We start from the raw sequence: 12,489 nt of genomic DNA, 5'->3' as shown, positions 1-12,489 counted from the left end.
TGAGCTTAAGTTATAAAGTAAACCCATACTGATATGAAAGACAGTTTGGGGGATATAATCAATACTGTTGTAAAGATTTTGTAGGGTATCTGATGGACATTTGTCTTATCAGGAAGACCACTTCACGGATGGTGTAGGTGATTATATACACCATCCGTGAAGTGGTCTCCCTGATAAGACAAATGTCCATCAGATATATTATATATATATACACACACACACACACATTAGAGGATGTGGAGCACAGCATAAGGAATAGATTCAGTGGAACTGTAACAGCTATATACGATGTCAGAGGGGTAGTAGATTGGGGGAGGAGGGTTATCACTTTGTGAGGGGTGTAAATGTCTATTACATTGTTTTGTACACCTGAAACTAATAAAAAACAAATAAAGAAACAAAAAAATGGTAAACCCATACTACCTTTTTAATACACAACACACTTGGAAGACCACATTTTTCCAGCCTTGTTTCCTTATAGGCTGTCTATTAAGTAATTATCAAGTTTTTGTATGACAGTAGTATTAAAGCAACATTTTTAAGAGTCCTTAACTTTTTTTTTGTAGATAAGTGTTAATTCATGTGCAGCTGTAAAAATAAAAAATACTACAGAGAGAGCCCTTGTATACTTTAACCAGTTTCTCACAATGGTAACATTTTGCAAAACTATAAATAGTATAATAGTCCAACCATTGATATAATTTATCTATCTTATTCAGATTTTCTCAGTTTTACTTGTACTCATTTGTATGTATGTTAAGTTCTATACAGTGACATAGTTGACATGTGTAGGTTTGTGTATCTACTACCACAGTTAAGATACTGAAACTGTCCTACCACCACAAATAGCCATCCACTAGTAACTACACTCACCTATCTCCTACCCCTACCTCCCACCTTGCTCCTAATCTCTGGGAACCACTAATCTGCCCTTCATTTCTAAAGTATTTTCATTTCAAAAATGTTCTATAAATGGCATCACATAGTATGTGACTTTTTGGAATTGGCTGTTTTAGCACAGCATAATTTCCTAACGGCATCCAGTTTGTTCTGTACAGCAATAGTTTTTATTGCTCAATAATATTCCGTGGTATATATGTGCCACAATTTGTTTAACCATTCACCTGTTGAAGGAAATCTAGGCTGATGCCAATTTGAGGCTTTTAAAAATAAAATTGCTATGAACATTCATGTATAGGCTTGTATGTGAACATAAATTTTTAGTTCTCTGGATAAATGCCTAGGAGTGCAATTGCTGGGTTGTATGTAACTGTATATTTAACTTTTTAAAGAAACTGTCAAACTGTCTTCCAGAGTAGCTATCCCATTTTACCTTCCCATCAGCACTGTATAAGGGATTAGTTTTCCCCACATCCTCACCAACATTTGGTGGTGTCATTATTTTTTATTTTAGCCATTCTGATAACTATGTAGATATCTCATTGTGGTTTCAATTTACATTTTTCTAATGGTAATGAGTGTTGAATATCTTTCTATGTGCTTATTTGCCATCTTATGTATTCTTTGGTGAAATGCCTGTTTGTTGCTCATTTTCTAATTTTTTTTTCACTCTTAAGTTTTGAAAATTCTTCACATTTTCTAAGTTTGTGATCCACTTTGAGTTAATATGTGTAGAAGGCGGGTGGTTTAGGTCAGGGTTCCCTTTTTTGCCTGTGGCTGCCTAATTGCCAGCATCATTTGGTGAAAAGGCTGTCTTTCCTCTATTGAATTGATTTTGGACCTTTATCAAAGATCAGTTGAGGCTGTTTTGAGTCTACTTTTTTGGTCCTGTATTCGGTTCCTATAATCTATGTGTCTATCAACCATACCACAATGTCTTAATAACTGTGCTTGCTATAGCCTTAATACTGGGTAGAAGAATTCCTCCCACTTATTCTTTTTTATTAAGACTGTTTACCTCTTCTAGGGCCTGTAGCTTTTCATATAAATTTTAGTATAAGCTTATCTATTTTTGATAGAAAGCCTTGCTGGAATTTTGATAGGCATTAAGATTATTTATCTCTTAAAGATACATACTGAAATATATATGGAGGAAATTTTGTGATTTATAGGATTTGCTCCAAAATAATTTGGGATGGATGAGAGTAGGTGAGACTAGAGATAGATGAAATAAGATTGGCCATGATAATTTAGTACATAGTGTGCCATTATACCATCTTTTCAGCTTTTTATGTTTAACATTTTTCATAATAAAGGTTTTTAATTGCCTCATATTTAGAGAAATGTTCTAATACTAAATTTTAAGCCTGCACTCTTCAAATGTCTGCTGAAATTTAGCTTTATCTACTTTTTTTTTAACAAGGTCTGAATTTAATATTATATATCTAGGTCATTATTTATCAGCCCCTTTGTCAGTTTTCACATGGTCAGTTTCTAGAAAGGAAAGCAGTATTTAGCCAGACTGTACTGATGTACAATACACAATGGATATAACTGATACTTTAATTATTTCATGTTCTAGTCACTGCTGAGAAAGATCTAGAAAGTGCTAAACTTGTACAGATTTTACATAGACTGCTAGCAGATGACAGAAGTGCTCCTGAAATCAAATATAATTCCATGGTCCTGATCTGTGCTCTCATGGGATCTGGTAAGTATTTCTTCTATCATTTGATGTCTGTCCACCAACATATGTTTGACTTTATTAAATATAGAATAATAGTAAGTGGTGCATTTGAGTTTTAAAAGCATCAGAAGTTAGTTTATGAAGGCTATAGGGTTACTTTTACATTGAAAATACTCCCAAAAGATTCTTACTATAATAATAAAAAGTATCATATAGCAAATATAGGCAAAATCAGTGTTAAAAATCAATACCTAGTTTCATCAAGTTTCATCAACCCTAAAATATTATTTTATTTGAAGAACAAGTTCTGATTTTGTATGCCATGGTATTAGCTAAAGAATTTGTTCAAGAAATCATTGGCATATCTTGGTTTATGTTTTATGGACAATTGAAAAGAATGTGTATTCTGCTGTTATTGAGTGGAATGTTCTTTAAGTGTCAATTACACCCTTTTGGTTGGTAGTGCTGGTGTTTTCTATACTTTTGCTGGTTTTCTGATTAAAGGTTCTATCAGTTGTTGAGAGGGGGGTGTTGAAGTCTTCAACTATAATGGTGGATTTACCCATTTCTCCTTTAAGTCCTATCAGTTTTTGCTTCACATATTTTGTAGTTCTGTTGGTAGGTATTAATATATACAACTTTAGGATCGCTTTACCTTCTTGGTGGATTGACCTTTCTATCATTAGGTACTGTTCCGCTCTGTCTCTGGTAATTTTCTTTGCTTTGAAGTCTACTTTATCTGATATTAAAACAACTACTCCTACTTTCTTTTGAATAACAGTCACATGATCTTTTTCCACCCTTTTAGTTTCAGTCTGCTGTATCATTATATTTGATGTGTGGACAGCATATTCTTGGGTCATGTGTTTTGTTTTGTTTTGGTTTGGTTTTTAAGTATAGTTGATATACAACGTATTAGTTATACTAATTAGTTCAGGTGTACAATATAGCAATTCAACATTTTTATATGTCACAATGTGATCACCCCACTAATTCTAGTAATCCTCTGTCACCATGTAAACTTATTACACTATTATTGACTATATTCCCCTTCACCGTTTTCACCCATCCCCTCAGCCCCTCCCTTCTGGTAACTGTCCCTTTGGTCCCTCTTTCTGTGAGTCAGTTTTTGTTTTATTTGTTCATTTGTTTTGTTTGTTTTTTTAGATTCCACATGTAAGTGAAACCATACAGTATTTGTCTTTGTCCAACTTATTTCACTTAGTATAATACCCTCTAGGTCTATCCATGTTGTAGCAAATAGCAAGATTTCATTCTTTTTTATTGCTGTGTAATATTCCATTTTGTGTGTGTGTGTGTGTGTGTGTGTGTAAACAGAGGGTGCCAAAAAATGTATACACATTTTAAGAAAGGAAAAAACTGTATGAAAATTGTAATACTCAATATATACCAATAACAAAAGATGAGTACAAGTCATGTGTATACATCTTTTTGGCACCCCCAGTATATACCACGTTCTTTATCCTTTCATTTGTCAGTGGACACCACGGTTGCTTCCATATCTTGCCTATTATAAATAATGCTGCACTGAGTATAGGGGTAAATTTATCTTTCTGAATTAATATTTTCATTTTCTTCAGATAAATACACAGAAGTAGAATTCCTGGTTTGTATGGTAGATCTGTTTTTAGTTTTTTGAGGAATCTCCGTACTGTGTTCCACAGTGGCTGCAGCAATTTGAAGTCCCACCAACAGTGCACAAGGGTTCCTTTTGCTCCACCTCCTTGCCAACACGTTATTTGTTGACTTTTTGATAATAGCCATTCTGACTGGTGTGAGGTGATACCTCATTGTGGTTTTGATTTGCATTTCTCTGATGATTAGTGATGTTGAGCATCTTTTCCTGTGAATTTCTTAGATATTTTGGATGTCAACTCCTTACTGGATATATCATTTGCAAATATATTCTCCCATTCAATAGGCTTTCTTTTTGTTTTATAGATGGTTTCCTTCACTGTGCAGAAGCTTTTTAGTTTGATGACGTTCCATTTGTTTATCTTTGCTTTTGTTTCCCTTGCTCAAGGGGACATATCCAGAGAGATATTACTCAGACTACTGTCAAATAGTTTACTTTTTCTTCTAAAAGTTTTATGGTTTCAGGTCTTACATTTAAGTCTTTGAACCATTTTGAGTTTATTTCTGTATATGGTATAAAGTGGTCCGATTTCGTTTTTCTGCATGTGTCTGTCCAGTTTTCCCAACACCACTTGTAGAGACTGTCATTATTCCATTGTATGTTCTCACCTCCTTTGTTGTAGATTAGTTGACCATGTAAGCGAGGGTTTGTTTCTGGGCTCTCTGTTTTGTTCCATTGATCTATGTGTCTCTTTTTGTGCCAGTACCATAGTTTGTGCTTGTCTGGGAAACTCTTTATATCTCTTTCAATTCTAAATAATCTTGCTGGATATAGTATCCTAGGTTGTAGATTCCTTTCATTCAGCACTTTAAATATCTCCTGCCACTCCCTTCTGGCCTGTAAAGTTGCTTCTGAGAAATCCCTTATATGGGACTTGTTTCATTCTCACTGCCTTTAAGGCTGTCTCTTTACCCTTAACTTTTGCCGTTTTAATTACCTTATGTCTTAGGGTGGGTCTCCTTGGGTTCATCTTGTTTGGAATTCTCTGTGCTTCCTGGACATGGATTTCTATTTCCTCCCACTGATTAGGAAAGTTTTTAGACATTGTTTCTTCAGATACTCTTTCTGCCCCTTTCTCTCTCTCTTCTCCTTCTGAAATCCCTATAATGAGAAAGTTAGGGCACTTGATGTTATCCCAGAGATCTCTTACACTATCTTCATTTTTTTTTAATTCTTTTTCAATTTTGCTTTTCTGATTGGGTGAGTCCCACTATTTTGTCTTCCAGGCACTAACCAATTTTTCTGTACTAACTCATCTGCTTTCAGTTCCTTCTAATGTATTCTTCATTTCAGACGTTGTATTCTTTATCTCTGATTGTTCTTTATTACATTTTCTATCCCTTTGTTGAAGTGCTCTCTGACCTCCTCTGTTGTACTCTCAAGTTCATTGAGCATCCTTATGAGCATTTCTTTCAATTCTTTATCAGGCAAATTATCTCTGTTTTATTAGGGCTTTTCTCTGGAGTTTTTTTTTTTCTTTCCTCATTGACTTGGGGCATTCTTCTGTCTTCCTATTTTGTTTGACTTTCTGTGTTTGTTCCTATGAGTCGGATAGAATAACTAACTCTACTAGTCCTGAGAGAGTGATCTCTGTGTATACTGTGTGTTGAATAGTTTGGCAGGCCGGTTGTAGTGGGGCAGGCACGTGCGGTGCCTGGTGTGTTGCCCAGCCAGGAGGAGTGGGTTCTGGGTGGGGCATCCTGATGTGTGCATGCTTCCTTGCCCTTCTCATCTGGTTGGGGCTCACCAGGGCTGCTTGGTGAGCTCTTGGCATGCTCTATTGCTTTAACTGCCTGTGATCAGAACAGGATCTGGGCAGGCTGCTTTGCATGCTGGCGTCTCCACACCCCACCAACTCTGTCCCCTCTCCAGGTGGTGCTGGCGTCTCCACACCCCACCAGCTCTGTCCCCTCTCCAGGTGGTGCAGGCCTGCATGCGCAGCTGTACTTTGCTAATTCTGTTCCTCCACTGAGCTAATACTTTGCTAGTTCTGCTCCTCCTCTGAGCAATCCAGCTTCTCAGGCGGTCAGCCATACCCCTCTCACTCAGCATGGACAGCCCTATTGCTGAGTTGCTTTAATTGTCCAGTCAGAAGAGGGTCTGGATTGGGCCATTCTGTGTGCCTGCATCTCAACACCCTACTAGCTCTGCATTTGTCCAGGTGGGACAGCATTGCATGCGCACACAGCCATACTTTGGTAGTTCTACACGCTCTCCTAGCGGTGCATCTCCTCGCATACTCAGCCACACCCCACATGTTCTGCGTCTCAATGCCCTACTAGCTCTGCCCTTTTTCTGGGTGGGACAGTCCTGCACACACAGCAGCACCCCACTCACTCTGCAAGCAGCACCCCGCATGTGGGTACTGCAAAGTTTTGCTAGCTCTGAACTCTTTGAGTGGGGCCGTCCTGCGTACCACAGAGTTTCGTTAGCTCTACCTTCTCCCCAGAAGGGCCAGCCCCTCATGAACACACAATAGCGCCCCACTATCTCCACACTTTGCTTGCAGGGCTACCTTAGCATTTTCTAGCTCCACACTCTCTCCCGGTGGGGGAGGCCCCCCCACATGTGCACAGCCCCTTGGGGGCACAAAGCAGCACCATGCTATATCCACTGGATCTAGATCCAGGAAGGGTACTGAGGACGCACTGCAGCACCCTGAGGGTCAGCAGAGAACCTGGATGGAGCTCCTGCCCATGTTCAGGGAAAACGTAAACAATGGCCCTCACCAGTTCTTCTGTTCCCGGGTTGTCCCCTCGGCTCCTGGAGAGCTCCCGTGGGCCCCAGCCTTCTCTATGCTTGTGCAGAAACTGTTCAATTGGCTCAGTTGTCTCTCAGGAGGAATTGCTCTAAATATACATTTGATGTGTTCTTGGGAGAGAGTGAGCTCAGTGTCTACCTACACCTCTATCTTGGGCCCTCCTTTTGTCATGTGTTTTAATTTCTCTTAATTGGTTTGGTTAGACCATTTACACTTAATGTAATGACTGATATGGCTTTGTCTGCAGTTTCATTTTTTGTTTCTTGTTTCTGTGTTTTGTTTTGTTTTCCTGATTTCCTGTGGATTACTTGAACTCTTTTTTAGTCCTGTCACTCTTCTTCATTTATAATAACAATTGTCTCAGATATTTTCTCTGTATACATTTAGAACCACTTTAGACACTAATTTTTGTTTTCAATCATCCCAACATAATTCAGAAAACTGTCTCAAGAGAAAGGAAAGTCGGTGGTATTTATCTACATCTTTGCAATATGTGCTCTTCCTTCCTGATGTTCCAAGATTTCTTTTTTTAGATATTCTCTTTTAGGTTTGAGAACTTCCTTTAACCATTCTTTTAGGTTACTCTGGTAGTGACAAATTCTCTTAACTTTCCCTCTGTTTGAGAATGTCTTGATTTTCCTTCACTTCTGAAAAAAAAAATTCCTCTAGGTATAAACTTCTGAGTTGATAATTCTTTTCTTTCAACACTTGAAAAGTGTGCCACTTTCTTCTGGCCTCCATGGTTTCTTATAAGAAGTCCACTGTCTTCCTATTTGGTTTTTTTCCCCCCATAAGGTGTCATTTTCTTTCTTTCAAGATTTTTGTCTTTGTTTCAGTTTTCAAAAGATTGACTATAATGTGCCTTGGCATGGATTTCTTTGGGTTTATCCTGTTTAAGATTTGCTGAGCTTCTTCAATTTGTAGGCTTCTGTCTTTTTCTAAAATTGGAAAGTTTTTAACCATATTTTTTAAGTTTCTTTTTCAGCCCCATCCTATTTCTCCTCTCCTTTCAGGTCTGTAGTGACACAAATCTGAGATCTTTAATTATATCACACAGGTGCCTGAGGCTTTGTTCATTTTTCATTTTTTTCTCCAGTTTGTTATTTCTCTATTGTTCAGATTTGGTAATTGCTATTATTCATTTCAAGCATCTTTGTAATTGTTGAGACTTTTTTAAATATAAAATATACATAAAATTTGCTATTTTAACCATTTTTAAGTGCACAGTTCAGTGACATTATACATTGACATTGCCATGCAACCATGACTACCATCCATCTCCAGACCTTTTTCCCAAATGGAAAGTCCATAGTCCGTACTAGTAACTCCCCAATCACACATCTTCTCAGCTTTTGGCAACTACCATTCTATTTTCTGTATCTGAATTTGACTATTCTAAGTACCTCAGATAAGTGGAATCATACAGTATTTGTACTTTTGTTGTCTGGCTTACTTCATTTAGCATAATGTCTTCAAGGCTCATCCATGTTGTAGTATGTGTCAGAATTTCATTCCTTCTTAAGGTTGAATGTTCCATTGCATGTATATATCACATTTTGTTTATTCATCCATCAGTGGACATTTGGATTTTTTTCAATTTTTGGCTATTGTGTATAATTCCACTATGAAAACATGGGTGCACAAATATCTGTTTGAGTCCCTGCTTTCAGTTATTCTGGGTATATATATACAGAAGGAGAATTGCTGGATCATATAGTAATTCTATGTTTAATTTTTTGAGGAACTACCATACTGTTTTCCACAGTGACTGTTCCATTTTACATTACCATTAGCAGTGCACATGGGTTCCAATTTCTCTGCATCCTCAGTAAACATTTGTTATTTTTTGTTTTTTTGATAATACCATGTTTTCCCAAAAATAAGACCTAGCCGAACAATCAGCTTTAATGCATCTTTTGAAGCAAAAATTAATATAAGACCCAGTCTTATTTTACAAATAAGATTATTTTACTTATAGTAAAATAAGACTGGGTCTATAATATAATATAATATAGTATAATATAATATAATATAATATAATATAGTATAGTATAGTATAGTATAATATAATAGATAAATAACGTAACATACCAGGTCTTATTTTACTATAAGACCCAGTATAATATAAAATATAATATAATATAATATAATATAATATAATATAATATAATATAATATAATACCAGTGTTATATTAATTTTTGCTCCAAAAGACGCATTAGAGCTGATTGTCCAGCTAGGTCTTATTTTGGGGGAAACATGGTATAAGACCGGGTCTTATACAATACAGTACAATACAATACAATACATCACATCACATCATTGCTAAATCCACTGTCATGAAGTTTTACCCTTATGTTTTCTTTAAAGAGTCTCATTATTTAAGCTCTTACATTTAATTTTTGTATATGATGTAAGTAAGGGTCCACCATCATTCTTTTGCATGTGGATATTCAGTTTTTTTCCATACCACTTATTAAAAAGACTATCCTTTCCTCGTCGAATGGTATTGACATCCTTGTCAAAAATTATTTGACACATTAACGAGGGTTTATTTCTGGGCTCTGTTCTGTTCTCTTGGTCTATATATCTGTCTTTATACCAGCACCATACTCCTGATTATTGTGGCATTTTAGTAAGTTTTGAAATTATGAAGTGTGAGACCTTTAACTCTGTTTTTCTTTTTTAAGATTGTTTTGGATATTCGGAATCCCTTGAGATTCCATCTGAATTTTAGAATGGATTTTTCTATTTTTACTAAAAACATTGGTTCTAGTTTTATACCACAATCTTATTAAAATAAATACATCAGTTTGAAGAATGCCCATTGCATTAAACTTACTGGACTTCAGTCTTCCCCATGTAGCAGTTCTCAAAGTCTTCAGAGGAGTCTTGTATTTTCCTGTAATTGAGGTTAAATAGAGCAAGAAAGCCAGGAACAAGAAGATAGGAAATTTAAAAGGCAGCCTAGTGTCACAGAAATTTGTTGAAAAGATGTGAAGTATAACCTTTTTATTTGCCACAAAATTAATTTGAAACAGATCTAAGATTTTTCTGTAAGTCATTGACCTTCATATTTGAAATTATGATGGGGGCTTATAACTGAACCCTGAGATCCTACAATGAGCTGTGTTTAATTATAACTCATTACTTTAATCAACCTTATACTGTAGAACTTGACATTTGATTTATCTTTATATTAAAGTGGCAAGTAAAGGTTCTCTGATTTGTTTTTAATATTATAGGCTACTGCTGTGTCTTTTTCCAGAATTGTTTCTAGTTTTATGGTATCATCCCAGTAAACATTTTGGGTATGTGTATTACACTATGTAGTAAGATTAGGACAACCTAACAGAAGCACATCTGTTATCTTGTTTTTGTCTTCCAGAATCTCTACACAAGGAAGTACAAGATTTGTCCTTTCTAGATGTTGTATCCAAACTTCGCAGTCATGAGAACAAAAGTGTCGCCCAACAGGCCTCTCTCACAGAGCAGAGACTTACTGTGGAAAGCTGAGAACTGCCCCTCCATGATACGTGGCATCGTCCCATCTCTGGTTTCCCCTTTGTCCTCCATCCAGCTGCCTCTTCTGCTTCATTCTCTTCCATATCACCTGTGCATGCGTGTAATGTTCCAATACCAATTGAAGAACTGCTATAGGTACCTGCCCAATAAGATTTCTAAAACCATAGTTAGTGTGAACACAAATTTGTCAAAAACAAGTCTCCATCCATAACTGTTCTCTTGTATTCCTGTTGCTTGAGCTACATTAAGTAGAATGTGCATGTTGTAGTCCTATGATGATGTAAACTTGGTACTACATAATGACTTGCTCCTCACACTTGGTAAACTACATAATGTACTGGTAAATTAGAAACAAACAAGAATGCAGCAGGATCTGTCTAGCTTATTAAAAATGGAATTGAATAGTAAAAATGGCTCCATTTTTTTGGTGCTTGGGAAGCACAGTGACCAAAAAACTGTATGGCTGCTCATTCATTAGTCTTACCTACTACTGTCAAACCCATGGTACCTAGAGTTAAATAAAATCCAATGCTCTCACTCTTTACCCTATGGTTTCTCCTTCTTTCTAACTGTAGACTCTTGAAACTGACAAAAACTTGGCAAGACTTCCTGAGGTTTTTTTTATTTCAAATGTAATTGGCTGTCATCAGTAGCCTGATGTTGAAAACATTTGTAGTTTTCAGCGTGAAACTAAAGGGTTAAGGATCTCTGTTACACTAGTACATCTTGTTTTTTGGCTATATTTTAGATTCTGATATATGTACAATTTCACCTCAGGACTTCTTCCATCAATTAATCAGCGTTGTCCAACAACTTGTCTTTAAAAGTCACTTTGGCATATGTTTTCAACTAAGGAAATTGAGTATAGCTCATTGAAGAATGGATTTTTCCCCCCCCGTTTTTCATCATTCAGCTGAAAAGCAAGAAGTTTCCTCACATTGTCCTTTTAAGTCTTACATTAGAACTAGCAGGACATAGGGGAAATAATTTTAAAATAACTTTGTCTAGACTAAAGAAAGGAAACAGGTTATAAAGCCATAGTAGCCAGTCCAATTCATTCTACAGCTGGTCTCATACCAGTAGCTGTTAGCGTTTCTCACCTCCGCTTTCCACAGAGAACTACAATAGCTCTTAAAGGCTAGCAGAAACGGTGACAGAACCAAAACTCGAGATCAGAAGACCCTCTTGGCGAAATACACTGTACTCTTCACTGCCACTCCCACCACCAAATGGGTTTTTAGAGCTCTGAATCACTTTGTAAATTCATCAAAACATCCCTGTGACATACCTGCCTTCTCCCCAAGTTTTACAAATACTGGCTGAAAGGCAGAATGGGCTCCAACGGGGAAGGACTGCAGGACAGTAGAATGGGCGTCCGGGCTGACAGGAGCGCCTTCCTCTCCAGCATGAGATGGTGTACATCTCTAGGGTGATCAAAGTTAGATGTTTGACCATGAAACTGCTATCATTCAAGAAAGTTAAAACCCCAGTGGAGGTAAAGAACCTTTTGACGGGTTGTCCCCTTTGATGTCCAAGAAAGGGACTGCTGTTATGAGTGCTTACGCTATACTCACTGTAAGAATGATCTTGTTTATTGTCTTCTGGGCTGGATAGTGGACTGACTGTATTTCGTTATAGTTTTGAAAGTTATCTGTAATATTGCATAATAGGCTGTCCATATTAATAACTCAATAAATAAACAGTATATCAAACTGTAATGGCATCATTTGGTCTGTTTGCATATTTTACTTCTTTTTCCAACTCCTAGAACAATGGGGGCTCAGGTAAGAAGTGACTTGAATCAAATTACTCTCTGCAACCTAACAAGCAAACCTGGTGTCCGCCTTACCCCCCAACCCCAGAACACACTCTTGGAACTTGTCCATGCTCAGAGATCCGTGGTTTTCCTGGTAGGCATGTGTGCAATTTTATTTTAATCTGCTTAGCCATATAGAAGTAA

At 36.9% G+C, this 12,489-nt stretch overlaps 1 protein-coding gene across 8 annotated transcripts in view; it reads left to right on the top strand.

Moving 5' to 3' along the window:
* The window catches only part of RAP1GDS1 (Rap1 GTPase-GDP dissociation stimulator 1), a 130,029-nt gene extending 117,782 nt beyond the window's left edge, over positions 1–12,247 (top strand). For 6 of the 8 annotated variants that reach the window (XM_019741122.2, XM_019741119.2, XM_019741121.2 and 3 more), the window contains 2 exons: positions 2,483–2,611; positions 10,393–12,247. In XM_019741122.2, coding sequence (XP_019596681.2) covers positions 2,483–2,611; positions 10,393–10,520 — 257 coding nt within the window. In that variant the 3' untranslated portion in view covers positions 10,521–12,247. The remainder of the gene's footprint in view (positions 1–2,482; positions 2,612–10,392) is intronic. The other 2 variants (XM_074323300.1, XM_074323294.1) reach the window with 1 other exon arrangement.
* Positions 12,248–12,489: the final 242 nt, after the last annotated feature.

The sequence above is a fragment of the Rhinolophus sinicus genome, linkage group LG02 (assembly GCF_036562045.2).
Source record: "Rhinolophus sinicus isolate RSC01 linkage group LG02, ASM3656204v1, whole genome shotgun sequence".
In the NCBI taxonomy this organism is placed as follows: Eukaryota; Metazoa; Chordata; class Mammalia; order Chiroptera; family Rhinolophidae; genus Rhinolophus; species Rhinolophus sinicus.
The sequence above is the reverse complement of the archived record's forward strand: the minus strand, read 5'-3'. Positions and strand labels throughout refer to the sequence as shown.